Source organism: Laetiporus sulphureus (genome assembly GCF_001632365.1).
Source record: "Laetiporus sulphureus 93-53 unplaced genomic scaffold LAESUscaffold_65, whole genome shotgun sequence".
Taxonomy (NCBI): domain Eukaryota; kingdom Fungi; phylum Basidiomycota; class Agaricomycetes; order Polyporales; family Laetiporaceae; genus Laetiporus; species Laetiporus sulphureus.
In genome coordinates, this window is record NW_024468574.1 from 121,521 (window position 1) to 148,019 (window position 26,499).

At 54.0% G+C, this 26,499-nt stretch overlaps 13 protein-coding genes across 13 annotated transcripts; 5 read left to right on the forward strand and 8 right to left on the reverse strand.

Annotated features, from left to right (window-relative positions):
* Positions 1 to 333: 333 nt before the first annotated feature.
* On the reverse strand, positions 334 to 1,524 carry LAESUDRAFT_664574 (uncharacterized protein; the record flags this gene model as incomplete). Its single annotated transcript, XM_040905132.1, has 6 exons — positions 334 to 496; positions 556 to 1,027; positions 1,079 to 1,103; positions 1,170 to 1,191; positions 1,243 to 1,277; positions 1,339 to 1,524. 6 exons carry the CDS (start codon positions 1,522 to 1,524, stop codon positions 334 to 336), a joined length of 903 nt encoding a protein of 300 aa, XP_040758912.1.
* A 282-nt stretch (positions 1,525 to 1,806) lies between these two features.
* LAESUDRAFT_664544 (60S ribosomal protein L21) lies at positions 1,807 to 2,459 on the reverse strand (the record flags this gene model as incomplete). The annotated part of the gene is made up of 4 exons (XM_040905130.1): positions 1,807 to 1,919; positions 1,977 to 2,170; positions 2,228 to 2,342; positions 2,399 to 2,459. 4 exons carry the CDS (start codon positions 2,457 to 2,459, stop codon positions 1,807 to 1,809), a joined length of 483 nt encoding a protein of 160 aa, XP_040758913.1.
* Positions 2,460 to 2,673: 214 nt separating this feature from the next.
* Positions 2,674 to 3,624, forward strand: LAESUDRAFT_731542 (40S ribosomal protein S9). Its single transcript, XM_040910063.1, has 5 exons — positions 2,674 to 2,739; positions 2,797 to 2,820; positions 2,910 to 2,964; positions 3,018 to 3,334; positions 3,386 to 3,624. Exons 1-5 carry the CDS (start codon positions 2,732 to 2,734, stop codon positions 3,558 to 3,560), a joined length of 579 nt encoding a protein of 192 aa, XP_040758914.1. The 5' UTR covers positions 2,674 to 2,731; the 3' UTR covers positions 3,561 to 3,624.
* Positions 3,625 to 4,168: 544 nt separating this feature from the next.
* LAESUDRAFT_745539 (glycoside hydrolase family 20 protein) lies at positions 4,169 to 6,094 on the forward strand (the record flags this gene model as incomplete). The annotated part of the gene is made up of 4 exons (XM_040911376.1): positions 4,169 to 4,451; positions 4,506 to 4,688; positions 4,751 to 5,226; positions 5,285 to 6,094. Exons 2-4 carry the CDS (start codon positions 4,550 to 4,552, stop codon positions 6,092 to 6,094), a joined length of 1,425 nt encoding a protein of 474 aa, XP_040758915.1. The 5' UTR covers positions 4,169 to 4,451; positions 4,506 to 4,549.
* A 713-nt stretch (positions 6,095 to 6,807) lies between these two features.
* On the reverse strand, positions 6,808 to 8,259 carry LAESUDRAFT_664572 (Nucleotidyltransferase; the record flags this gene model as incomplete). Its single annotated transcript, XM_040905131.1, has 6 exons — positions 6,808 to 6,989; positions 7,040 to 7,262; positions 7,319 to 7,524; positions 7,584 to 7,753; positions 7,808 to 7,978; positions 8,036 to 8,259. 6 exons carry the CDS (start codon positions 8,257 to 8,259, stop codon positions 6,808 to 6,810), a joined length of 1,176 nt encoding a protein of 391 aa, XP_040758916.1.
* Positions 8,260 to 8,365: 106 nt separating this feature from the next.
* Positions 8,366 to 10,344, reverse strand: LAESUDRAFT_493720 (Clavaminate synthase-like protein). Its single transcript, XM_040902679.1, has 7 exons — positions 9,892 to 10,344; positions 9,774 to 9,836; positions 9,110 to 9,718; positions 8,850 to 9,044; positions 8,771 to 8,790; positions 8,439 to 8,693; positions 8,366 to 8,376 (listed from the first exon to the last, which is right to left on the reverse strand). The coding sequence occupies exons 1-6, from the start codon at positions 10,033 to 10,035 to the stop codon at positions 8,534 to 8,536; spliced, it is 1,191 nt and encodes a 396-aa protein (XP_040758917.1). The 5' UTR covers positions 10,036 to 10,344; the 3' UTR covers positions 8,366 to 8,376; positions 8,439 to 8,533.
* Positions 10,224 to 12,272, reverse strand: LAESUDRAFT_731546 (Clavaminate synthase-like protein). Its single transcript, XM_040910064.1, has 6 exons — positions 11,789 to 12,272; positions 11,664 to 11,726; positions 10,999 to 11,607; positions 10,751 to 10,945; positions 10,659 to 10,678; positions 10,224 to 10,605 (listed from the first exon to the last, which is right to left on the reverse strand). The coding sequence occupies exons 1-6, from the start codon at positions 11,996 to 11,998 to the stop codon at positions 10,446 to 10,448; spliced, it is 1,257 nt and encodes a 418-aa protein (XP_040758918.1). The 5' UTR covers positions 11,999 to 12,272; the 3' UTR covers positions 10,224 to 10,445.
* A 183-nt stretch (positions 12,273 to 12,455) lies between these two features.
* Positions 12,456 to 13,103, forward strand: LAESUDRAFT_739307 (Ca2+-binding EF-hand superfamily protein; the record flags this gene model as incomplete). Its single annotated transcript, XM_040910993.1, has 3 exons — positions 12,456 to 12,717; positions 12,811 to 12,958; positions 13,016 to 13,103. The coding sequence occupies 3 exons, from the start codon at positions 12,456 to 12,458 to the stop codon at positions 13,101 to 13,103; spliced, it is 498 nt and encodes a 165-aa protein (XP_040758919.1).
* A 1,173-nt stretch (positions 13,104 to 14,276) lies between these two features.
* On the reverse strand, positions 14,277 to 16,209 carry LAESUDRAFT_764001 (uncharacterized protein; the record flags this gene model as incomplete). The annotated part of the gene is made up of 3 exons (XM_040913363.1): positions 14,277 to 14,398; positions 14,455 to 14,557; positions 14,626 to 16,209. The coding sequence occupies 3 exons, from the start codon at positions 16,207 to 16,209 to the stop codon at positions 14,277 to 14,279; spliced, it is 1,809 nt and encodes a 602-aa protein (XP_040758920.1).
* Positions 16,210 to 17,224: 1,015 nt separating this feature from the next.
* LAESUDRAFT_731550 (uncharacterized protein) lies at positions 17,225 to 17,482 on the reverse strand. Its single transcript, XM_040910065.1, has one exon. It carries the CDS (start codon positions 17,456 to 17,458, stop codon positions 17,282 to 17,284), a length of 177 nt encoding a protein of 58 aa, XP_040758921.1. The 5' UTR covers positions 17,459 to 17,482; the 3' UTR covers positions 17,225 to 17,281.
* A 2,660-nt stretch (positions 17,483 to 20,142) lies between these two features.
* LAESUDRAFT_707909 (uncharacterized protein) lies at positions 20,143 to 21,708 on the forward strand. The gene is made up of 4 exons (XM_040906668.1): positions 20,143 to 20,274; positions 20,334 to 20,434; positions 20,499 to 20,976; positions 21,031 to 21,708. The coding sequence occupies exons 2-4, from the start codon at positions 20,384 to 20,386 to the stop codon at positions 21,564 to 21,566; spliced, it is 1,065 nt and encodes a 354-aa protein (XP_040758922.1). The 5' UTR covers positions 20,143 to 20,274; positions 20,334 to 20,383; the 3' UTR covers positions 21,567 to 21,708.
* Positions 21,709 to 21,809: 101 nt separating this feature from the next.
* Positions 21,810 to 25,033, forward strand: LAESUDRAFT_731554 (glycoside hydrolase family 47 protein). The gene is made up of 18 exons (XM_040910066.1): positions 21,810 to 22,296; positions 22,347 to 22,436; positions 22,491 to 22,622; positions 22,678 to 22,696; positions 22,745 to 22,950; positions 23,006 to 23,287; positions 23,343 to 23,401; positions 23,460 to 23,534; positions 23,593 to 23,611; positions 23,662 to 23,688; positions 23,743 to 23,855; positions 23,907 to 24,110; positions 24,171 to 24,254; positions 24,314 to 24,352; positions 24,409 to 24,598; positions 24,667 to 24,727; positions 24,785 to 24,804; positions 24,861 to 25,033. The coding sequence occupies exons 1-18, from the start codon at positions 22,222 to 22,224 to the stop codon at positions 24,909 to 24,911; spliced, it is 1,746 nt and encodes a 581-aa protein (XP_040758923.1). The 5' UTR covers positions 21,810 to 22,221; the 3' UTR covers positions 24,912 to 25,033.
* LAESUDRAFT_816090 (uncharacterized protein) lies at positions 25,018 to 26,384 on the reverse strand. The gene is made up of 2 exons (XM_040914746.1): positions 25,557 to 26,384; positions 25,018 to 25,489 (listed from the first exon to the last, which is right to left on the reverse strand). The coding sequence occupies exons 1-2, from the start codon at positions 26,020 to 26,022 to the stop codon at positions 25,314 to 25,316; spliced, it is 642 nt and encodes a 213-aa protein (XP_040758924.1). The 5' UTR covers positions 26,023 to 26,384; the 3' UTR covers positions 25,018 to 25,313.
* Between the last annotated feature and the right edge of the window lie 115 nt (positions 26,385 to 26,499).

Below are 26,499 nucleotides of genomic sequence, written 5' to 3' on the forward strand. Positions count from 1 at the left end.
ATGAACACGCAGCGAGAATGTGATCACGGGCTTTCCTGTAAGCAGAGCAGTTTCCCCATCGAATGTTATGGCTGAGAATGTGCGGCTCCGTAGTCTGGTGTGGCCAGTTTAGTTTCGAAGCTCGAAGCGTTGTCTTTCTCATGTTGCTTGATCCGCGCTCTCGGTGTCTCTATTCGCGAACTGTGCGGTCGTCATAGCAGAATAAAAAGAGCATGAGATATATTGCCCTCACTTGGGATGGAAGGAGAACTAAGGTTATACCGATGCGAAAGTCGTGCGTATCTCTGTCTAGTGGGGAATGACAACGCACGGAAACGTCACCCTCGGTTCACATCAGCCAAACTTATCTTTCGCCAATTGCATGAACATGTCCATCGTTGCCTTGTCCTTCTGCCGGATTGCGTCCGCTCGCTCGCGTGCAGCTGTCAAACGCTCATCTCCCGCCCCATGGCGCTTTTCTTCGAACCGCTTACGCGACGCTTCGCGGCGAGCAATCCTATAATAGCATGAACATGAGCAGCCGTTGTCAAACAGATTCGTACCACGTGCACGCACCGTTCCTTGAAGCTATCTCCGCCTCCCATCAGCGTCGATTCGTCCAGCTCGAGCCCTTCGTCACCTCGTTCTCTAAAGGCGCGGTTGCCCTCCCGTTGCGCACGCTTTTTCTCCAGCATGCCCTCCCGTCCTACCTCCTTCGGCCCCACTACCTCCTCGACACGCTCCTTGGTCTCCTTACGCTCTCGCTTCCGGTTATAGTCGCGCTCTGCGGCGCGGTGCTCTTCTTCAGCTTCACGCGCGAGCGTAAGATCTGACTGTGAGGGGAGCGTCGGGCCTTGTATGCGGCCGCTCCTGCTGGAGCTGGACGGCTGGTCCGAACGCATGGGCCGCTTGTAGGTGGCTGCGCCGACTTCGTCGCGAGCGGCTCGCAGTGCAACGCTGTCCGCTTGGGACGTCTTGGAGGCGAACGACCATCGGTATGCGGTCTGGCTGCTGGCAGACGGTATGTCTATGCCTGCGTACATAGATTCTGGCGTGCGCGTTAGAAAAGTTCATGTTGGCATACGATTCCCGTGCTCACTGGGTAGTTTTCCCCGGTTCCACGCCTATGTTCGGGAAATACACCCTGAAAATTAGTACACTGCTTCGCCACACCGGGTCATTGATCTCACCTTCACAAATTTGCGGAAATACCTGCATGGATCCTTCAGCAATAGCCGTGTGACGCCACCAATGCACACTCACTTCCGCGCTTTGTCACTCGACAGCTCATCGAAGTACTAACAAGAGATATCGATATGTTCAGTGCTTCTCTCAGCACCTGAAGCATGCAAGATGTACCTTATCCTTCTCATCTTTCAACCAAAGTCTGAACTCGTCGCTCTTGAGGAAGTAGTCGGACTCTGAGATGGGAGAGGCACCGCTGGGAAGATCAATACGCCGTTCTGGCGAGCGAGATCGCGAATGGTCGCGTTCGCGCGAACGAGATCGCTCCCGAGAGTATGAGCGATGTCGGTGCGAGGGCATATGTGGGTTCAGAATATGTGATGGCCGCGTCGCACGCACTGGCACTCGTATTGAGAAGCCACGCTAGCGCTCACGTGACGCATCCGTACTCCTGACTATCTACTCGAGTCGACGACGCGATTGGCGTCGATTCGCCAAACCTCTCGGATGCGGAACGTAATATTACAAAGCTTGCATGGTATGGCTTATCATTGCATGAGCATAGGGTAGAAGAACAATGGTAAGACATAACCCCGTAGTGCGATGCGTGCGGAAAGAGAGAACGAGAGGAAGGAGGGACTTTTAAATCGTCGTCTCGTAGCGAACAGGGGCCATCGTCTGCGGTGCGTTGTCCTTTGTCGAGACAACGTGCGCAGTACGAGGCTGTGCGGGGATGCGTCTGAGATTCACCCGTTCTGCGTGATCGCAATTCAGCACTTCAGCAACAACGAACTGAGCGAAGTTGCACTCACCGCCCGTTTCCTTGGCCTTCATGTGCGCTTCGTGGTTACGCTTGACGCGGTCCAAGAACTCTTGCCTGCACTTAGAGTGTCTGATGTGCTCAACGCGGATATTCACGCGCTTCTCAATGTAACGGTTGCCAACGACTTTGTGAACAATGACGCCGACTGCGTTTGGTGTGACATTGTACACAATACCAGTCCGCCTACACAGGGCCATGGTTTAGAGTATCTCTCGAATGCATGAGCCTAGTCAGACGTACCCGTGGTAGTATTTGTGCGGCATACCCTTCTGCTGGGCCGCATTTGCTTTAATGTCGACGATGTCTCCTACCCGGTAGGTGATGAGATACGTTGACAATTTGATGGGGCCATGCTCTGCACAATCGACATTTAGCCGTTTCCAACAAGTCCCAAGACCAAGTTCGCCGCACCCTTGAAGCCCCGCTTGAACATGCCACGCGTACGCGCCCGGTAACCGTAGGAGTGCGGCATCTTGAGAACTAAGACAGAGTAGGATTAGCCGTGCAGCACAACGACAGAGCAAGCAAGCAAAATACTGACATTGGTCGGCGTTGGCCCTGTGGCTATTGCTAGTATTGAGAACAGAGCACAGTAGCAGCTTCGGCAGTTGCCGGGTGGCTGTCGATGAGAACTACACAGTTGTGGCGCAGAATAACCTTGGTGTTTGCCTGCATTTGGACATCATAGAATCCGCAAGGTAGCACTAGGATCCCTCATCGCCGTAGCCGACCCTCTCAAGCAAAATGCCTAGGTAATGTCCTCGCAGTCTGCAAGTGAGATGCTGTTTGTGTTAATGTTGTGTATCCAGGGCTCCGCGGAATCACAGCAAGACGTGAGCGTTTTTCTTCTTCAAGATCCACTGTAGTGGAGGGATGCACCGTGCTGATTGAAAGCCGTGCCCCATTATCATTACGATCACAGCTATAAGGTTCCCCGTCGTCCCTTTGAGACCGCTCGTCTCGATGCGGAGTTGAAGGTGAGTGAGATTTCGTGCTGTATAGTTTTTGATTCTGAAGGCGACGCGCCCAGCTCGCCGGCGAGTATGGTTTGCGCAACAAGCGCGAGATCTGGCGCATTGGCCTCATTCTGTCCAAGATTCGTCGTGCTGCTCGTGAGCTGCTCAAGCTCGACGCCAAGGACCCCAAGCGTCTTTTCGAGGGCAACGCCCTCATTCGCCGACTTGTCCGCATCGGTGTGCTCGACGAGTCGCGCATGCGTCTCGATTACGTGTTGTCGTTGAAGATCGAAGACTTCTTAGAGCGACGGTTGCAGACCCAAGTCTTCAAGAGCGGGCTCGCCAAGAGCATTCACCATGCGCGCGTGTTGATTAGGCAACGACACATCCGGTGCGTACATTGAAGGATCACTCCTGCGCATCCTGTGACCTCTGTGCACAGTGTTGGGAAGCAGATCGTCAACATCCCTTCATTCGTCGTTCGTCTTGACTCTCAAAAGCACATCGACTTCGCTCTCACGTCGCCATACGGTGGAGGCCGTCCTGGTCGCGTCAAGCGCAAGCGTGCTGCTGCGGCCGCGAAGAAGGAAGAGGGTGGAGAGGAGGAGGAAGAGTAAACGAGTCGCTTGCTGCGCTTTTTCGTATGTCATCATCTCATGTGGTTGTATGTTTATGGCTGCGTTTGCAATATGTTTTGCGTTCTCACCATATCATGCATCCGTTATATCATTTATCAGCAGTCATTTGCTCTCAAAATCGAGTGGCGAAACGGTCACTGCTGTGTCGGCTCGACACTCTGAAGGTACAGGAACAATCCATCCGAAAATGCACTGTGTTACTCCGGCATGGTTGTTTTACTGGCGAAGGGCTCATATGGTTTGTATGACGGTATCTGTCCCGTGAACTCTGTATGAAATGATTTTACTTGCGAGCCTTCGCGTATTTCCATCTCTACCGCTTGAAATGGGATGAGTCTGCTTTGATTACCGACAGTTCGCACGTTGAGGTTCTTGCTCGTGACATGGAAGAAGTTAGTGGGCTGTTTCTTATCGTGTGCTTGCCTGCTTACTCAATGTCTCCGAAGGCATGATATAGAGGGGGCTCAGCTACTCGACCGCCGGTCTAGTACGGCTCACAAACCATAATGCTGGAGCCTGTCGGAAAGAGTGCCTGTGCAGTCCTGTGCGTCGCGTTGGCTGTCATCTGGTCGGTAAGCGGACAAAACCAAGGTCTACAGCCGCAGATCCCCTCCATTGCATCTTTCGCTCAGAGACAAGGTGTGTTCGAGCTTTCTCGTAATGTTACAATCGTCATCGATGGCGAATACGGTCTGGAGGGCTCACCTTCAGCCTTGACCTTCGCTGAGACGTTCCGCACGGATCTCACAAGCGTCGCTGGCTATGATTACATTGCTCCTGTGGTAGTAGGTACACATTCATCGGGGACTGCATCTTTCCCTGTGATCTACCTCGTTGTCGACCCCACGCTACAGTTCTCCCTATACAACGGCAGGTTCACACTGGACGGGTATGATTTCGAGATCACTGATCAAACGTATACAGTTAGGGCCGCGGCACCTATTGGCGTGTGGTGGGGAGCTGTGACTATGTTACAACAGGTCGCCCTTGCAAGTAATGACGGTACCATCGCAATTCCCACTGGATCTGGGACAGATTCTCCTGGGTGGGAGATTCGCGGCTTCATGCTGGATGCCGGCAGGCATTGGTTCGACACTCAGTTCCTTAGTGAGTGCATTACGGGATATACCTGCCTCATGTTGCATGCGCTTGACTACATATCTAACCAGCGGAATTATGCATCGATGCATCCTTTTTCAAGATCAATGAGTTCCACGTCCATGCATCAGACAACCTCTATAATCCCGACTTCTTGTACGGCACAGGCTGGAAGGAGCTCTATGCAGCCTTTCGTTTCCAGCCTCCACCGGGCTCTCCTATCGACGGCCTAGTTCCCAGACGGAATGAGAGCTGGCCTCAGGCCGAGTTTCTCGCCTTCCAGGAGACTTGCACGAACCATGGAGTCACCGTTATCCCCGAAATAGACACTCCCGGGCATTCACTTGTGATCACACAGTGGAAACCAGAGCTGATGCTCAGTGGTCAACCCGATCTTTTAAATACGTCCTATCCGGAGACAATTCCTACTGTCAAGTCCATATGGCAGCAATTCCTCCCGTGGTTCAGCTCGCCCGAGGTATCTATCGGCGCGGGTGAATATAACTCCTCGCTTGGCGACGAATACATTTCGTTTGTGAACGAGATTGTCCGAATTCATGTACACGGAAGCGGGCAAATCAATCCGTATCTGGGGCACGTACGAGCCTAGCACGACCGAGTCCGTCTCCAAAAATATCACTATCCAGCACTGGTACTTCCCGGATGCAGATATTCCCGTCCAACTTCTGGCAGAAGGATACCATGTCATCAACTCCGAACAGTACTTCCTCTACCTAGACGGCAAATACTCCGATGAGAATAACTACCCATACACGCTCAACCTCACACGCATGTTTGGCGGCGCTCCGGACGGCAGTGGATGGGCACCCAACATTTTTTCCCCTCTCGACCCGACAAACAATACAACACCCGATAACCCCCTGCTGCGCGGGGCGATCATGGCGTTGTGGTCAGACTGGGGAAACAACGCCACTACCGACCTCGAGGACTACTACCAGCTCGCCAACAGCCTCGCTGTCGTAGGCGAGAAGACCTGGGCTAGATTCGGCGTGCGCTCCTCAGAGCTCACGCGCGAGCAGTTTGAAGCAGCGTACCCTATCCTGAATGCAGCCGCACCAGGCCAGAACCTGAATCGCGTCGTCAAGCCGGAAGACGGCAACGTTGTGTACGAGTATCCGTCGACGTACGCAGGTATGATAACACCATATGCTTCTGTCGGTCCGCCCTACACCCTCAAATTCAGCGTTCGGCCTCATCCACAGTCCCCTCTGAGCGGCATTCTATTCGCGGGAGAAGACTCGAAGCTTCATGCTGCGAATCTCACATTCGAAGCTACAGGCCAGCTGTATCCGCTAGGATACATATTGCCTTCAGATGCCTTTACGACCGTGGAGATTCATGCCACAAGGGATTACACGTACGCCATCATTAACGGCGACAAGGAGACTCCGTGATACTGGTATACCATCATGGACATCTGGGGTGAGTACATGGAAGTGGCTAATATGTCGTTCGCGGCACCCGCACGGCAGATTGGGAGCGAAGGGTTTGGAAGCGCAGATCGTTGAATGCTGCATTCAATGAAAAATACAGATACAACATTTGATTGCGAGACGACCATATGGATGATGTACAAACTTTGTGGTAGGAATCGTCCCAGTTAGCATGTTTTACATAACATCGGGAAAGGACGATGAACGTATGTGATAGAAAACAATACAAACCGGTGCTCAAGAAAGGCCATGCGAGAACAGAACTGTGGGATTTTACGCACACTGCCTCTTCACTGCGCGGCGTCCGCTGCGGCCAAGCTGCGTTGAAGGCCCAGCGCGATGACTTGATCGAGGGTCATAATGCAGTGGCACCGCTTCCCCATAATACGCAGGGTCATCTCGGTACGGATCCATAGCATAGTAGCCGTTGTTGCGCGGCCATTCGCCGTAAGTAGTCAGTGCACGAGAGTCATCACGGTAAGATGACCCTCCGGGAGGATACGGCGCCCGCAACCGACGATCTTGATAGCTCTGCTGCTGTAGCGGGAGCTTTTGTCGAGGACGGAGTTTCAGGTCCTGAAGGGCGCGCTCGAGGCTGCCCGAATCGACAATATTCTGCAAGTTCTCGCGCCCGGCCAATGTCTAGAGCGGCATCGGCCTATAAGTGCACAGCACTAGGTTCTGCCGAAATCGGGGAGGGTCAGTACAACACGCACCTCAGGAGATATACCCAGTATGGTGCCGAGGATGTTGCTGTGCGTTATTGCGAACGGATAGCTGTGCAACACATAATGCGCCTCGCGAAATGCAGTCCGCACTTGTTTGATCTTGCCCGTCGGCCGTCCGATGTCGTGGTCTATGATCATGAGTAAGCCGCTGGAGCTTTGCGGCGAGAGCATTGCACACCTGGGTTTACCAGACACTCGATAGACAGATGTTCCGGAAGCGATGGCATCTGCCATCCCCTGTCCTCCTTGCTGACAAGTCCTCCATTCGTTATAGATATGCAAGAGTCTTCATAATCGAACTCGTTGCCGTAGTAATCGAGAAAGGCGAGTACAAGCCGTCCAAGAGATTCCCTCTCGAGCGGCTTCTCAATCTCATCGAGATGTATCTTCTTCGGATTGAGCTTGTTAAACAACGATCCATTAATCGTAGTGGAGTTATCAGATAGGTCAGGATTACCTGCAGAAAACTGATCGCTAAGCAGATGATCGAGTAACCGCTTAGTCCTCCTTCTGATGCGTTGTTCAAGCGTAGTCGAGACATATACCCTTTCAGTACCATAACGAGGTATCGGAGAGCAGGCATCTTGTCAATGTAGTCCTTTATTATGGGGACTGCCTTTACACCGTCAGTGGAGTTTACACTGATGTCCACCTTGAACGATCCTAGAAATAGTTAAGATTACGAGCGCATATACGCGGCTGAGATCCAACGGAGGGCTTACCAAGTTCCGGAACGGTCGTCAATGAAATGATCGGTACGCGTGCTCGATGTCTCACGAAAGAATCGCGCGTTAAAAGTGAGTTATTGAGCGCCGCCGAGAGTTGGAAGAGCACTCTCTTCCTGGCCTCGAAGTCAAGTTCTCCAGGTACGGTCATCGCAAGGTCAATATCGCTTCCATCGATCTACAGTTGAATAAAACGCTCTGGGAGAATGAATAGTGCTCACCTATCTGGTAGATTGAGATTCTGCGCTGTACTGCCAAACATAGCCAAGTTGGCTTTGGGGAACCGCTTCCTAACAACGTCTCTGACACGTGTGACGATCTTTTCGCGTGCTCGCCTCTCCTGATCTGTCGGAATGATATAGGATACATAGGCGACGATCTCATCATGTAGTCTAATCCAGCAATCAGAGCTTCTGCACTTCGGATACAGCTGCAGATACAATACTCACCGTTGCTCCTTGCTCTCGTACGCTGCCATGCCTAATGAGTCGTTCCATGGCCAGAGAGTGCCCTCAGTCGCGGTTATGAAGCGGTTCTTCTTAGCCCTCTTCCTCTTCGCGGTACCCTGTCTGGCACCGTCCGGTTCATCGTGCGTCGCGCTCGCCGACGAAGTCGATGCAGCTGTTTCAGTCCCGTCTCGATGGGCCGCTAGTACATCTGCGTAGGTAGGCATTTTGAGCTGTCGCTTTTCACGTGAAGCGACATGTATATGCGCGTCGCCAGATGGATGAGTGAGCTAAGTTGCATTAATGCAGCAGCACGTGCTACCAAACTCTCTGTTGATCGGCGCCTAAACCAAGCCTCAGACTCCTTTGCCACAACAATCGACCTGCTCTGACTGTTCACCGGTACCTTATGCACTGAATTATCTATCCACGCCATACACAAAAACAGCAGAGTTCCTTGACTGTGCGGGTGCCACATCGCCATCTGGTATCGTTTCGCGCTCACGACCATATCTTGATGTCGTCTGCGCTGGGTCCTACTGGTCTGTCCGACGCAGCAAGGTTGCACTGATGATATGTCCTTATCTGGTCTGGCTTGAGATTTCCTGTCACAGAATGCATGGCGCCTCTGTTGTGGAAAATGATCAAGTCCTTGGCACGCCTGCATACCATGGAACAGGCACCTCATCAGTTCGGTGCGAGCGGCATTAATTATCACCGGCGCTCCAGCAAACTCACCAATCATGCGGATACACGAGCTAGGCAGCAGCCAAGTTTGAGCATACTGGACCAACACCAGGGTAATTATAAGGCTTACCTGTGGAGCGATTCCTGGCCTTTGCATCTGGTATAGCAGATCACGGAGCTCTTGCAGATCTGTGATGTGGCCTCCGTCCGGATATAGTGCATCTTCCCTCTGCGCGCTTTCAGGTAGCGGGTCCACCATCAGCTCCGCAGCACACATAGGGTGGACCTGCAGATGCAGATCGCCGGTCACCGGGTTTTTCCAGCACTGTCAAGCACAGTTTCGATAACTCGCAAATGGCCATAAGAAGACCGCTTGATAGTCATGCTCACCAGCGGGAGTACCTGGATCTTCGACTCCTCCCATTCAGGAAGCAGATCGTACCGCATCTCGAGCCCCTCCGTCTCAATTCCCAGCCCGGTCGGCTTGGCCTTTGCCGTTGAGATCCAAACGTATGGGTGCGGCGCGTACTTGACACTACTCCGCACCGCCAAGCTCTTCAGCGCGTGCGGAAGGATATCGAACATGGTCTTCCCCGACACGAACGCCGTCGCAGCCAGCGGGACCTCGAGCTCGTCGCCTGTCCCATCGTCGTACTTCACCATCTGTCGGGGGCCCTGCGGTACGTTGATCCCGTACAGCGTCGTCACCCGCGGCGGATTGAAGTCATAGAACGCGGCGTCCATGTGCCACCGGACGAATCGCGTCGCACCCTTCTCCTGGTCTTCGGCCGATTGGTGTGCCTTGTGCCAAGTCTTGTGCGACGGATGCTGCAGCGTCAGCTCTGGGATGCCTTCGTGATCGTAGATGGTGCCGTTCCCGACGAGATAGACTTGTGGAACGGCAGGCACCGCCCTCAGGGTCTGGTGTAGAATGGAGGACTTGGTGTTCTCGATCTTCTTGTTGCCGTGTCCGAAGCTCTCGGACGTTGGGTCAAAGGCCTGTGTGCGTCTGGACTCTAGAGCATGAAGGCAGCGGGCTTGAGGAACCACGTACCTTCGCCAACGCATACTGCTGCGCTGGACTCAAGTCGACGTTGCGAAACAACAAAGCGCTGTGCTATACGATTGTTTGTTTACTGCGCTACGTCACGCATATTTCCGACTGCACGAACCTTGTAGAGTAGCTCTTCAATCTGCTTGAATTCCGCAGGATCCAGCGATCTCAGGTCTACTCCGCGGACCTCCCTCCCAAAGTTTGCGAACTTGGTGGCATCTGCGGAATGCGGAAGTGGTAGCGGGACGACCTCGATGGCCATTGCTGTATCGTAAGTAATGGTCGGCTGTGCTTGATGCAGGTGGTCTGCTGCAACATTGTCTCTCCATGTCCGTTATATATGCGCTATCAATGCGAAGCTGAACACGAGCTTCTGTGCTTCTCACCCACAGCTAATAGGGCATGACCACTTCCTGAGAAGGGAGAGTTCGGATACACCTTATCGCCGCCAGAACTGTCATTCATATACCGCGCAGCGAATGACACGTGGACGAGGAGGTCGGATGATAGCGAGTACTCAATATGCTGTAACACTGATCATAACATTCCGAATTAGCGTACACAATGTTGACGCGACTTAGATTCCGCCGAAGAACTAGTCTATCCAAAGACCAAATCCAACGTTCCAAACGCGTAGGCACACAGAGTTCAGCCAATTGAACGTCCGAACGCTCAGGCGTATTTCTTGACCTCCTCCGGTGTGGGCCCAGCAGGGTCGTCCGAGGCAGCCAGGTTGCACTGATGGAACGCCCGCACCTGGTGCGGCTTGAACGCACCGACGACCGAGTGCAAGACTCCGCGGTTATGGAAAACGACGAGATCGCGCTCATGCCTAGACGATGCCCCATCAGCGGATGCGAAGAGCCTATGCCGGGTGACGCTCACCAGTCATGTGGATATACAAGCTGATAGTGAAAGGCGGACGATGATGTCAGTGGCGGTTGTTCTTCCCGAGTAATTCTGCTAGAAGCACTCACCGAAGGCGCGATAGCAGGCCTCTGCATTTTGTAGAGCAATGCACGGACTGTGCCTAGGTCGGTGATGTGCGCACCATCTGGGTATAGTGCGCCCTCGTGGTTCGCGCCCTCGGGAAGAGGATCGACAAGTAGTTCCGCAGCTCCGCAAGGGTGGACTTGGAAGTGCAGATTGCCTGTAACGGGGTTCTTCCAAACCTAAAGAAGCTTTCAGTAAAACACCCTGGATCTGAATGATGCTTGATGCGTACAACAGGGAGTGTCTTCCTCCGCGATTCTTCCCATGGCGGAAGTTGGTCCAGAGGAAGTTCGAGTCCTTCCGTTTCGATACCAAGCCCGGTGGGCATTGCGTGCGTTGGGGCCATCCACACGTACGGGTGGGGCGCATACTTGACCTTGCTCCGCACCGCCAGGCTCTTCAGCTCCGGAGGGAGGAGATCGAACATGAGCTTGCCAGACACGAACGCCGTCGTACCCAACGGGACCTCCAGCTCGTCGCCCGTGCCATCGTCGTACCGGCAGATCTGCTTGTGGCCCTTGGGCACCTTGATCCCATACAGCGTGGTCACCTTCGGCGGGGACAGGTCGTATAGCGCCGCGTCGATGTGCCAGCGGTAGAAGCGTGTGTAGCCCTTCTCCTCGTCCTCGCGTGAAACCTGCGTCTTGTGGAAGGTAGTGTGAGAGGGGTGCTTGAGCATCGCCTCCGCGAGGCCCTCGTGGTTGTAGACGGTGCCATTTCCGATGAGCTGGACCTGGGGCTGGCGAGGGATGGTCTTGAGATCCGGATGAAGGATAGACTTCGTGGTTTTCTCCGTCTTGTTATTTCCGTGTCCATAGCTCTCCGAAGTCGGATCAAAGGCCTGCCAATGTTCATTCGCTATTGTACTGTGCAAAACACGGATACAGATGGACTGACCTTTGTGAGCCTGTACTGCTGCTCAGGCGTGAGGTCCACATCGCGGAAGAGCAAAACATCATGCTGAGTGCATGACAGATATCAGTCACCCACATGGAAGAAAGGGGACAAGCAACCGGCCGAACATTGTAGAGAAGCTGCTCGATTTCCTTGAACTGTTCGGGGGTCAATTCGCCGGGGTTGACGCCCTTGATCTCTACGCCAAAGCCTGCGAGCTTGGAGGCGTCAGCGGTGGCGGGGATGGCAAGAGGTGCGATCTCAATGGCCATGGTGTCGTCGAGCGCGGATGTGGGTGGAAACAGAGAGAGATACGGTGCACGGATGAGCTGGGTCATGTTATGCGCTGGCTGCTGGCTAGATGACTCCAAAACGACAAGCGGGCTATCTTATCATGACACTCCCGCCACCGCTCGGCGTGGCGTGTGTGTCATACTCGCGATGGGTCTGCTGCTGTGGTGGACGACGAGGAACAGAGAGCGAGGCAAGGGAGGGTAGAATGCAGCAAGGAAGCTAGCGGTGAGAGGAGTAGCGAGGTACAATGAGCTACAAGTGAACGAGTGAAGCGTGGGAAAACCCCCAAGTGAGCCCTCTACTTAGGCTTTCGGTGGCAGCAAGCTACGATAAGTGAACAAAGTGAGCCAAATAAGTAACTTTATATCGTCTCCTCGGCGTGGCCCCGAGGTCACGGACACGCGCTGTGGCGACGCGTCGCGCGTTCAACTTGTTATCACGCGTCGTCCTCGCCTCTAGCGCTGCCTCTCCCTCCCCTCCCACACCACTCTTTTCACCGCCATGTACTCGTCCTCTGCGGCACAAAAGGCCAAGCGACGCACACACACGCGTCCTGAGCTCACTGATGAGCAAAAGCAGGAGATCAAAGAGGCGTTCGAGCTCTTCGACACGGACAAAGATGGCTGCGTCGACTATCACGAGCTCAAAGTCGCGATGCGCGCGTTAGGGTTCGACTTGAAGAAGGCGGAGGTGCTGAAGATCCTGCGAGATCATGACAAGACAGGACACGGACTGATGGACTTCGAAGACTTCGCGAAAATCAGTGAGTGCCTGTTTTCTCGCGAAGATGTTCCACGTCATTCAATGTCATCAATTTCTTTCCCCCATTTGTCTCTCGATCGCGTCATTTTTGCAGTGAGTGAGCGCATACTGGCCCGTGATCCCATGGAAGAAATCCGCCGCGCGTTTCAGCTTTTTGATGATGACAACACGGGCAAGATCAGCCTAAGGAACCTGAGGAGGGTGGCGAAGGAAATCGGCGACCGGTTGGAAGATGATGAACTGTACGTATCCTGTCATCGCTGCTGCAACGTGGTGCCTGATATCTGCTATGCGTTCAGGCAAGCCATGATCGACGAGTTCGACCTCGACCAGGACGGAGAGATCAATGAGCAGGAATTCTTTGCCATCATGACAGACGACGCATAGGACTTTCTTTCGATGATTCTTGATTTCAGTCAACGTCATGCGCGTAGATCTTTCGTCTGCTTGATTATTGAGTCTATTGTTATGCCTTTTCTTGGTGGGTCTCGACTATGATTAATCATTTAAATGAAACCTTTCTATGCAACACATTGACCCCATTTGTCAGATATTCTTTCATTGTCTTTCGACCTGTATCGTTCTAAATGTACCAGATCAATTGTACACAGACACATCGGTGATATCGATGTTCTGGAACCTTGGTGGTACCACTCGCGTCTGAGGATTTGCCGTCTATCCCGTGTTCCATGTGATGCGCTGATTATCGACACTAGGAACAAGGAGAGCGTCAGAATGGCGGAGATACCGGTGAGTCATAGTAGTACCCTCCTCACACCACTCAAACATGATAGCAATGCAGTCGCACATCACGTCCAGGAACAGTTTATTTATATATTTTATCCCAGCTATCCGGGTGCAATAGTGCAATACCACCTAGAAGGTACGGAGCCAAGCCCAGCTGATGCCGAGCTGGGCGGAGGAAGGCGATTCACAATTGGAACGTGCGGTCTCACGTGTCGCCTTCGCTTGCCCGAGATAAAGGTGGGCGGCGTCGTAAAACGAGGCACGGGGGCGGCGGTGATCCAGCGAACATTTGTAATTGGTCCATTGGCAGTTTCATCAGGTGAGCATTGTGACCGCTTTGGCCTAGTCGTCGACGTATGGATGTGCCGTAAATTCTAGGGTACTCCCTCGTATGGTTCACTTCGATCGGCGGAGAGCCGTGGGGCTGACGTTGCTCTACGCGCGGCGCCCAGCAGTGATAAGCACGGAACACAGCACGGCCACACTGCTTTGAATAGGCGACCCACATGGTCCGAGCGTAGCGTAAGATGAAATTCGCGGGCTATTCATATTCATACACGGAGGTGGACGGGAGAGACACTTTGGATACATCGGTATGAGGAGCTCGTATTGTTACAGTAAGAAGTCCTGTTAACGCAATTTTCCAACGGCGAACCCTGGAGAAGACGACTGGGGAATAATGATGTCGTAAACAGAAGGGCATGTACACGAGAAGGTGAAGAAGCGACCAAAGTGAGACCGAGTTTTATGATACATCATCAGACGGGATTCATCTAATTCGTGATTGTCCAACGGGGACGCCGGTTAAGGTGCTCATGCCGAGCCAGTGAGGCGGCGTTGCTTGGAAGACCAGTTCTTGTGCACCCGCATATGCTGACCCAGGTTGTCGTGCCTGCTGAAATCCTTGCCGCATCCGGGGTATGGGCATTTGTGCGCTGCACGAAGACGTAAATCGGCAATACGCAGAACGGAAGCGAGACATGAGACTTACGCTTCTCATTGGTATGAATGCTCCGTACGTGTCGCTTAAGATGCTCGCCCCGCGCGAAGCACTTGCCGCAACCATCCACCATGCATGTGTACGTCCTCGTGTTCTACGAAAAAAGAAGGATGGTGACTACCGTTAGACGTGTCTCGGAAGCGGCCAACGTGGTGAACGCACCTTCTCCACGCCGTTCTCGCTGACGACGATGACCGGTGCGGTGGGAACACGACGGCCTCTGCTTTTCTTCGTTAGGTTGGGGACGGGAATGGGATTGGGGACACGGCGAGGGTCAGAATGTGACGAGGATGAAGTGGAAGAGATTGTTCTCCTCCGACCGCGACCATGAGAGGGGGACTCGAGAATGAAGTCGCTATCGTCGTCCGCTCCGTCATCCTGCTCCATCACTTCGTCCTTTTCCGACCCGCTGCTCTCCGACAGCCGGTCCGCGTCGTCCTCTGATGAGCTCGTGAAACTCACTCGACGCCGCCGCTTATTGTCCTGCGCCACGAGAACGCTCGGGTCCATAACCAGCGCTTGCTCGAGCTCAGACGGAGTGCTCGCACTGTTGATGCTCCCGTAGGAGGCCGTCCTCATGTCGTCATGCAACATCGGGGGTGCGTTGACGGTGACGCTGGGGTCGAGGGCCTGTGGCGGCTTGGGATCGTCCTCTAGCGGTGCATAGCCGGTCTCTGGAGACAGGTTGGGTGATATATGCGCGGGGTTCACAAAGCGTGGTATCGCGTCCGGCGTTGGCGGGTACTGCAAACCGGGCGAGGACGTGAGCATGTACGAGGGCGAGTCAGGAGCTGCATGCATGTATGGCTGCTGGTGAACCGGTGGGCTGAAGGCGTAGGCAAGAGAGGAAGACGAGCCTGCTGCGTACGGGGTGGGGGGAGTGTGCGTGACGTCGGGGCCAGAGGAGTGACCAGGGACGGTATCATAGGAGGCGAGCGAGGTATCGGGGCCAGCACCCCAGTAGGCGGAGTAGAACTCGTTGAAGCCGGTGAAACCAGGCTCTTCCTGCTTGATATACCGGTTGCAGGCTGTCAAGGCCTCTTCATAGGTCGAGGGGGACATGGGGGCTGACGCTTCGAATGGGCCAGTGGGAAAAGAGCTGGACTCTTGCGGGTGCGGTGCCCTGTCGGTGGCCGGCCACGAGGCTGGAGACACACCGCTATACTCGCCGCTGTAGCCGTTCGCAGGTGCTGTGGGGCTGTAATCCGTGTCCATGGCGTGATGGAAGGATGTCTCGGGTTGGCTCTCGACGTTCATAGATGATCCTGGATAAGACGACGAGGAGCAATCGAGAGAGGGCTGGTAGCCAAAGGACTGAGAGTGGGGAGGCGGGATTGGCCGTGGTGCAGACGATCGTAGATAGGATGATTGTGCGGAGAGTACGGGCTGGTACTGGGCTGAATTGGAATAGCGGGGGATGGGGTAATGGTTATTGGCGACGTGGAGGAGAATGGTAGGCTCCATGAAGGAGGCAGCGGCATATGACATGGAACTGTAAGAGACAGAGACGGATGAGCGGAGGGGGGCTTGGAGGAGGCGGATATGAGGACGGGTACGGATGGCCACCATCCGCCCGGGGCGTCGGAGAGGCAGGTTTAATATGTGGACAGGTACGGACCTTTGCAGTGGGCCAGGCTTAACCCAAAAGAAGGGTAGAGGCGCGGGTGTGATCGACCACGCGCCATTCGCTGGTGCGCTGCGACTCAGACTCGGCGTGGGCGAATCAATATCGTCCGCTCCAGACATATTGTAATATTCAGCCGATCCGCCGCTGCACAAGCGTCGTGACTCAGCGTGGCCGTCGTCGAGACAATAAAAGGATCGATAACTAGTGTAGGCGAAACCTGTGATGGCGACCAGCGGAGGGCACTGCACCATCGCCCAGGGCACTTGGCCTTGTGCCGGGGCTTCATGCAGAGAGTGCGTCACCTGTATATATCTGCTGCTCATCTGTAGCCAGCTGTTGTTCCTTGTTGAAATGCAAGAACACTCTCGCTCCGAGCTTCGTCATCGCCCGCCGAGAGTGCGTTGCTGTGCCCGTGGGTTGCCAATTCAGGTGTGCTGGGTGCCGGTGGTGCCACTGCAGGCGGATAGCTTCCCACACAGCTTCAGAGCACCGTAGCGCAGCGGGTACGCCGGTGGTAGCATCGCCGCGGATATGGATGTACTATCCGGCAGAAAATTGGGGGGATTCTCCCAGATACAGACATCGCAGCTCGCGGCCTTCCCTTCATCTGGATCTAAGTTAAAATCCCCGATCCTGCGCTTGATACAGTAACTAGGCTAATCCCTTTTCGGCATGAAGCAACTCTCGATCGCCCATTCCTATCTGCGTACTCGTTCGTGACTAAAACTGCCGCATTGGGAGTGGCACAGATATCTCCTCTCCAGTCTATTTGTCGTCTTTCCTTGTCTGCCACAACTTTCGGGGTGTCACGCAAAACACTCGCTCTTATCCACCAACATCAGTGACGGAGATGCTGCCATTGTGCGTCGATAGTGAAGAGTGCAGAAGTTGATGGCCCGTGATGCGCTAGGTGAAAATTTGAACGGTGCGCCGACAGCGCACCCATGCTCATGAGTCCCAGAACGGTATATCGACCGCATGACCGCGTACAGAGCGCACTCTATCCCCCTTCAAATCGCGTGGCATGGCACCCACTTTCCTTTCCAAGCTCCCTCTCCGCTGGCACTCACGCACCATAAAAGAGACCGCATAACAGGAAACCTCCAAGCAATCCTACACGAGCTGCTTCCCTGTCGCATTGATAACGCACTATTCACGTACAAACACGGCCAGCGGACGCTCTCATTCCCACTAGAACCCACTGCGGCAGGTCACAAATTGTCGGCTATTCGACCACATGCCCTGCGCCCTGAAAAAATCAACGCGGTCAGCATGCGCATACGTACGCGATATCTGCTCCGCGAGCGGACCCTCGTTGAATGAAATTCGCCTTTTGAATGGGTCACGGAGAATATCAACACTGTACATGAATAGGTAAACTTACGAGAACTGTAACGGCATGAAGAGACACACCTAATGAATCTCGCGGATCAAGTCCTGATTCACATGTGAACTATCACTTGAACAGAGGAACGAACACCGCGGCACTCTCTCAAGGACAGCTTCGCCAGGCACCGTGAGAAGGTGGAACGGCCATTAACTGGCACTTTCACAAGGAAAGACGTACAAATTTCTCAGTGCCATCGCCTATCAAGCTTCCCGGGGACTCATTTTGACAGACGTAACCGAGCACGATCGTGATGCCACGATGTCATCAACGCAAGAAGCATTTGCTGTCACCACGGACCTTCGGCTTCGGGATTGCCCGCACAAGCGGCACGGCCCTAGTCAGTGTGTCGTCTCTTCGCTACTAGCGTGTCAGTGTGGGAGAATCAACGACAGACCAGCGATTCGAAAGCTTCCGCGTCGGACAGAACTTGCCTATCAATCAACTCCGAATCCCCAACTGTCGAGCTCTGGATAGTGGCAAAGCGACATCATGACGAAATCAAGGTATATGAGCGCTAGAGGGCCAGGTGGTGGTCAAGTGGCCAGCGACGATGAGCGAAAGCGCAGAACTCGAAGCTTAAGATTCGTTGATGGCTTAACGGCCCGACGAAGCACAAATGATAGCGAGCTTCTCGGGCGCCTGGGACCGGAACAACATGATCGACATGGCGAACGGCCGAGAAAGTCACGTTCGACTCGCTGGGCCACAGCAGATCGGTCACGGTGGAGCACTGAGCCACAGACCGGAGTAACTATACTTGTGCCATGCACTGAAGCCCGCGGAGAGCATTGCACGCGGGCTGTCGAGCAGGACCTGAGCGCAACATACTCGGACAGCCGTATGACCAGTGTCCAGTCTTCCGGACCTTCGATGCCTGAGAGACAGTCCCAGGCGCCCTAGTTCCGCCGGGCCGCCCGTAGGGATCTTGCATTCGGAATTATGTCAGAATATGTCAGACCAAGGTTGGCAGCGAAGTCGATGCAATTGAAAGGGGAACCGATGACTTGGTACGCTATCTGCTGGTGGCGCTCCGAAATGTCCGTCGCTGTACTTCACGAGGGACTCCCCGCATTTGATATGTGTCCATAAGCGTATGCGTGTTGACTGTGGCAGCTGTATCGGACGAGCGAAAGGTGCGCGATGTGTTTTGCAAAATTAAGCGGACGCGGGGTACAGAACTCTGGGCTGTGGAGCAGAAGCACATAGGTCCGATAGCGTGAGTGCCGCAGCGCGATAAGAAACGGCGACGGAGCGAGTGGATGGCTGCCTCGGAGGAAGTTGCTAGAAGCCAGGTGCGGCCATTGTAGAGAAGCAAGACAAAGACGGCAGAGGCTCCCAGGCGAATACATCGGAAGGCGCTGAGGCAGGAAGGCGTCGAGCGAGTGCCCATTGTTCGAAGTTGCAGATCAGGCTGCGCGGGAGAGTCGGCGAGCCGTCACCGTGTGGAAGACTCTGCGCATAGCCCGCCTGGGTACTGCTGTAATACTGATACAAGGGATCCACGGTGAGCATTTCAAGGCTGCGCTCCTGAAATGCATTTTTTTCCGGAATACTAAAGAGTCAGGTGACGCAGGATTTTCTTTTTTTGACTCACTGCAGTGGCCGCTTGCGATTTTTTTGTGCAGAGGATGTTCGAAGAAATCTAAGCGAGCGGCCAATCAGCACACGCCGTAGCTCTACAATCATTTCTAAGCTCCGGTCAGAACCACAATACCGTATTGGCCTTGTCCGATCCCGCCCGTGGCCCGCCCGCCGGAAGGGAATTTAGGCGTTGCACCGCCTCCGGAGCAAGCTGAACACTCTGGACCGCAATTGACGTCTGCTAGGAATAATAGGACAATTGTACGCATCCGATAGCACCGGATCGGTCGTCGCCATTCTCCCCGCCGACTCATGCCTAGCCTGGGCGGGAGGACGATGGGCTGCGGGATTTCCATCCTGAAACATGGCGGACTCCACTGCCGAGCGGCATAGGCACATAGTAACGGAGGAGTGCAAGTCTAGAACGGTAGGTTGGGTGGTTCACCTGTCCCAACATTGATGCAAACGACGAAAATGCGTTTCAATCGCCATTGGACGTGCGACGATCGAGAGGGAACAGTCCAATGGCTTCAATTGGTTAGGACCGATGGCTATCCGTGGAGCTCGAGGGAGTCTGGAACTTGATCGAGTGCGTGGATGGATTTCTTGACAGAACTGGTGTCTGAGCTGAGACACCACTCTCCTATAGGTCGGTGAAACAGACTCAATTTAGATACCACACAGGGATGAGAGTGTGGATGCGGAGTCGACTCACCGTCCTGTCAAAGACATTTTGAAAAGTCTTGCCTTGGCTGGAGCGGCTGTGTGTCTGCGACAAGGTCTAGCGTGACGTATACGGAGACTCGGAAAAATAGCTGACCGTTAAAATTTGTCCAAGGGTCCACAATGTGCCTCAGCAACGCCTCCCCAGTCGTGCGTCGATCAGGAAGATAAAAATCCTCACCGGAAATGGAAGTGCCGGTAAGGATCGTAGCCACCCGGCCACAATGACGGGCGCTTTCGGTTAGAGGGGCAATCAGGATCAACGATCTCTATACATTGCACGTGGCATCCACGTGATTCTCTGTGGCTGCTGATGGCTGATGTCGATGAGCGTTCGTTCCAGTCCGTTTCATGCAGTCATCATCACTGGTGTGTTCGCAAGCTTCGCCAGCTGCAACGTACGACCTATCTGACTTCATGTCGGGACGCTTTATGCGTCCTCGTAACTTCATCAATCATTGAGAGCGCCGGAGGCAATGATCATTATCAGGTGCGTTCGATACTCCCTCGCCTGCTCCACTGAGAGTCCGATCTAGGCCACAAATGCAGATAACCCATAATTAGAACATCCTTCAATTTTGTGAACCCATCAAAACAGGATGTACTGTGATCCTCCGCACCCGGACGGATGGAAATATGTAAAGACATGGGTGCGTTTCTGTATGAGATCTAGTTTGCCTGATGTCTTAGCCCTGCTTGGACTGTTCGTCATAGGACGAGACGCCAGTCATGCCTGAGTCTTGCAAACCCCTTTCATTCTATCTCAATCGTCCACTAGCGCGGCGTTTTATGCCTAATCTGTCATGGGAGGCTCCTCTCGCCGATCGCGAGCCCATTGAGCCACAATCTCTTCCACCTGTGGCATACACCCCAAAACCTCCTCCAAAGCCCAAGGATCCTCTGGAAGCTGCGGGTCTGCTCATTATGGTCGATGGGCGTAGGCACATGATGGTGAATGGCCAGCTAATGGAGGTCATGCACGAACACCATCCTGGCCCACAATCGTTCCGTGGGCGTGTTTTTCCCGTTCCTGGGGTGAGCAAGAAGGGGCGAGGGCGCCTTCCTCCTACGGGCAAAGATCCGACGAGGAAAGGCGCTACGTATACCTGCAAAGTGGAGGGTTGTCGTAAGACGTTCGGTCGACATGCACATCTGAAACGTCACATTGAGTCTCTCCATACCCATGAAGAGAGTGAGTGTGGGTTTCTGTCCGGTATACACGTTCACATTTTGAAATGTGCTACAGAATACATGTGTGCACTGCCATTCTGCGATAAGTCGTTCAAACGACGGGACAACCTCTTGCAACACGAGCGGAAACATAAGCATTACCAAGCGTTCTTTGATTGCACGGAGAAGTTCGAGGGCGAGCTGATGCCTCAGTATCGCCCACGCGACGCGGACCCCGAGACGCTTGCAGAACTGGAAAAATACAAGGAAGCGTTCAAGAATCTCCTCGAGCAGGCTGCGTCCGGTATTCCGTTCAGCTTCCCTATACAGTGGGATCTGTACATGCCCAAGCCGGCAGAAGATGATGAGTCGGATGGAGATGACGCTGCTGACGGTGACGCCACGATGAGCGCGGATGGTCCGGCAAGTGGTGGTGGCTCAACGTCCGGAGGTGCTGTGGCAAATGGAGGTGCCACAAGCAGCAGGGATACCACGATGGTATCATCTACAAGCCTGGCATCGATCACGTCTTTTGCGATGTCTATCGCGGCTGGACATCACTCTTTCGGAACTCAGCCTTTATCATCTTCAACGTCTGTATGGCACATTTGAAGCCTCGTTCCTTTGCTATAGCCTTGCGATATGATTTACTTTGCTATCTCGTTCTCGCAGACGCTCTGCTAGCGATCCCAATAACTGTTTGTCGTGCTCTGTATATATTGCTCTCTCAGTCAACGATATTATCTTGTACAACTCTTGCTTTGCGTGCCGTAAAGGTCCGTTGAAGAACCCTTCAAGCCCGCTGTACAGGCTCAGATCAACCGATCAGATTATCCGCATTAGGCGGCGGCGTCTTTTCCTCCGACCCCCACCCGATCAACTATTAGCGTACGCTTGTAAAGTATGCAGTAACCTCGTCAATTACGCCGATTGTCTCCTCGCAGTGCTAGTATTTTTCCATATCGCTGCCATCCACGGTTGCTGTGTACGTTACCGCGTCTCCAACCGCTGGTGTCAAGTGCTGCGGCAGCTGCGCAGTCCCCGACCGACCCGGCGTAACCTCAAGCCACAGCTTCCGTAAAACCTACAGCCTACACCTACGACACAGCTCAACATCTCGCGTCGGCAGCCCGACGGAAGCGCGTGGGACTATTGCAACTCGGACAGCCTCCGTGTTCGCCGCTCAGACGCGTCTCGCCTTGGAGATCTTGCGACTCTACTTGATACCGACACGCGACACGTGTTCCTCGCCGGCTGCGACACCAATATGGCTGAACCGGGTGTACGCAAGCGAAAATTCAGAAAGACATTTAAGCCCGCCGGCGATGAGGCCCAGGCCACAGTGAGCTACACATTCTCACTGGTTCGCACTCTCATTCACCAGTGCGGAAGAATGCTACCGCACAAACAAGTAGCGATGCTGCTATGCTGAAGACGGTGTTCTTGGTGATACTGCTCACGGCCGGTATTTGGCTATACAAAGTGCGTCGGGAATGTCCAGGTTCCCATGCCCACTGACTGGAGGATTTGGGACAGAATTACGACTACAGGTCGTTCTTCCGATGGCGCAAGCAACAGGCTGCGTGGGATTTTGACGAGGAGAGCAGGAGGGAGGTCAAATTTACCGCCGACGTACCGAAGCGAGATGCGATACTCGCGGCTTTCAAGGTAAGGCGCCTATATGCGTGTCCAATGTTCACTGTTGACACTTTGCAACAATAAGCATGCGTGGTCGGCGTACGGTATGCAGCAGTGCCTACATTACGGATGAGCCTGATTGAGACAACCAGAGAGGGATGCTATGGGCGACGATGAGTACCATCCCATCGGCAAGTCCGGGACCAACCTCACTGAAGCGGGTGGCATCGGCTATACCGTTGTTGATTCGATTGACACGATGCTCATCATGGGCCTCGACGACGAGTACGCCCGAGCGCGGCAATGGGTGGCGGAGGATTTGTCGTTCGAGCGAGATGGCAGCTTCAACACGTTCGAGGTGGGCACATCCACTGATCGCCTTATCCACCGTTCCCTTGTCTGAAGCCACCTAGACAACTATCCGCGTGCTTGGAGGCCTGCTCTCGGCATATCACCTTACGGGTGACACGATGTACCTCGAGCGCGCTACTGATCTTGCTGACCGTATCACGCCGGTCTTCAGTACGCCGACTGGTCTCCCTCATTCTATGGTGAATCTGGCGCATCGGAAAGGCGTCCCGGATAAGGATAATAGAGGACTGGTCAGCACTGCTGAGGTGTCTACGCTGCAATTAGAGTTCAAGTATCTCAGCTACTTGACCGATGAATCGGAATATTGGAAAAAGGTGGAGAAGGTATGGCATGGCCGTTGCATAATTGCTGCTGTTTGCTAACGTGGTGGGTGGACAGGTGATGGAAGTCTTGAAGAATGCGCGTATCGCCACCGGTTTGGCATCAATTTTCGTGAAGTGAGTTATTGCACCGCTTGATATGTTGTCCATGGCATCTCATGCTGCCCATTCTGAGTCCAAATGATGGGAAGTTCGCCATAGGACCTATTCGCCTTGGTTCAAGGGGAGATTCATACTATGAATATTTGCTGTAAGAAAAGCTCTTCGCTGTCCGACTGGATGTCGCGATGCTTATTGCCTCACAACAGAAAGCAGTACATTCAAACGGTATGCCACTTCACGTCACAGGCCGAGATGTCGAATTAATTACTATTTAGGGCAGCACAGAGCTGGTATACCGCCAGGTTAGCTCAATTCATCAATGATGAAAGTATCTCATAGTCATGACGCTCGATCAGATGTACGATGACGCGATGCTTGCAGTGCACACGCACCTGATGAGAAAAAGCGAGAGGGAGGGACTGACTTACACAGCAGAGATTCTTCCCGAGCGCGACCGCGAAGGTAGAATGTATGCATCTACGCCCGTCTACCGACTCATCTGCTGACGCGGCCTTCACAGTACATGGCGCATGGTGCCGAAGCAGGACCACCTCGTGTGTTTCTTCGGTGGCTCGTTGATGCTGGGGGCAACTGTCACGGGCGCAACGACGCAGCCGGTGTCGATCCCGCCGCGCACGGAGGAGCTCACTGCGCAGGGCAAGCGGGACTGGCTATCTGGCATTGAGCTTATCAAGACTTGCATGGCGACGCATGAGACGGCTACGTGAGTGATTGTGCTGCGTGATCGTTTATGACTTTGCCTTGAGCCCGATCGTTTATGCAGAGGCCTGTCGCCGGAGATTGTGCATTTCAGGGTACCCGGAGACGGTATCGAGAGCAAGCATGATTGGTATATCAAAGGGGCAAGGTAAATGATGATGACTACTCTCTGGCTGCCCGAAGGATCTTCCTGAATACCAATTGTAGGCCGGGGCACACTCCTTACGATGCCCGCTATATCCTCCGGTAGTTCTTTGTTCCTTCTCACTCATACGACCACACTGAACACCGCATATTTGTAGCCCGGAAACCGTTGAGTCGCTCTTCATCGCTTACCGTCTCACGGGCCACCCGCAGTACCGCGAATGGGGCTGGAACATCTTCCAAGCGATTGAGAAGTACTGCAAGGTCGAATCGGGTGGGTACGCGAGCGTGCTGAATGTGGACGAGGTGCCTGTCCAGTTGGAAGATAAAATGGAGACCTTCTTGATGGTAAGGGGCTTAGCTTTGGTATGATTGTATGGCGAGAGTTGGTAGCTGACTTGGCGGTGATTTGATAGAGTGAGACACTAAAGTATCTATATCTGCTCTTCTCGGACGACACCATCTTGCCACTATCCGGTATGTATTCGCTTTCAACGCTTGCGTATCATATTGCTGATCGTCCGCCATGGTCAGATTATGTGTTCAATACGGAGGTACGTCGAGTGCGTCTTTCTGATGTTGTTCCTCATCAGCTTGTCTTCTCTGCCAGGCACATCCTTTCCCGATCTTTCACCCCACCCTGCGCACAGGCTTCTTCTGATCAATCCCTGAACGACACATGTAGCATGGAACGCACTGTACGATCTATAAAAGATATTATGATACCTCGTTGGTTGCGTTGTGCTGCAGTCGACAACTCTCTCTCGGGCCGGTATCGGTGGGTTTAAGCATAAGTGGCTACTGACAAGCCTGTATTCCAACCTAGCGAATGATACAGCATAGATTGCAGTTACGAAATAGGTATGCGTGTTGCATAGACGGGTGGTAGCATATGGGTATTCGTGAGTACAAATCGTAACGTCGTTACTGCTGATATATCTTCAGAACAATTCTACTGCAATCTCCCTTCTCAGGCTCTAGTCCAACAATTATACACATACATAGTATTCTTGTTACTCCCTGTCCTCGCTGATTATGCATCAGGATGCTCGACACAAGCAATCTACGTCATGTTTGCGACGATCTGTGCGTAGGACGGACCAGACGGACCAGCCGGAGCGCCATCCTCATCTTCAGCGGAAATGTGCTCCCAAGGCTCGTCTACTTCGGGCACGGCTGATGCTCGGTCGTCGAGCGCAATCACGGGACGCACGTTCGGGATGACTTCGTAGTCCTCGGCTGCGAATCACGTCCGAGTCAGCACTGTCGCTTCCGGGGGCGACGATCGTGGACAGGCTTATCATACCTTTCGGTTTCCGGGTCTTCGCGGGCTTGATCAGGGAGGCGAGGTCCACCTCCCGCACTCCGCGGACATGCGCGATAACACCATCGTCGATATCGAGGGAGCCGCTCTGCTCATCCCGCGGCTCCAGTGGGGCGTTCTCCTGCCCCTCTACCTCCGACACGCCCCACACGCCGCCTTTCACCCCGGAACGACGTGTGTGGGCCGTGCGGCACACCAGACACGCGCCGTCGCTTGCCAGGCGCTGTACGCTCTTGCGTTGTTTGCGCTCGCGGGCGCGCTCGACCTCCACCGTCTTCTTCGCGCGCTGCCGTTCGTGCTCGTATGCACGTCTGTCCTTCAGAGCTGGGCCCTGAGCCGTGGGCTGCGCAAGCTCGGAATCACGCTTGGACCGCTCGACGGATGCGGTGTGCTGCGGTGAGGTGGCACGGTTGAGAGTACGACCAGCGGCGAGAAGGAGGGCGGGCATGGTTGATAAGTCGGGATGGATGTAAGTCTACGTGAGGGTGAGGGTGTGGAATGCGAGGTGGGCGGGGGTGCACTGGTTGATATATTGATGCGCTGCGGGGCGGTGCAGAGATGGTGGTGGTACGAGGAGAAGAGGCGGAAGCGACCTATTGTGCGTCTTGTGTGCGGGACCGCTGGGTGGGAACGGGAGATAGCGACTGGCCGGGTATCATGTGTCTTTCTGGCAGAGCTGCCTCCGCGTCGGTCACCCCAATCGGGCCGTCTGTGGTGACGCGACAAAACGCGTCGCGTCGACACATAGCAGAGGCGCCCGACGCGTCCCGGCACATCCCGGTCCGACTCACTCGGAATCACCTTCGCTTCGGTTCAAATGAATGTAACTGTTCGATTGATTCATTATATGCATCTATCTAGTCATATTGACTCAGTGATTGGCCAAAGAAGCGATTCATGACTGTCTATGACTGTTCTTGTTGTC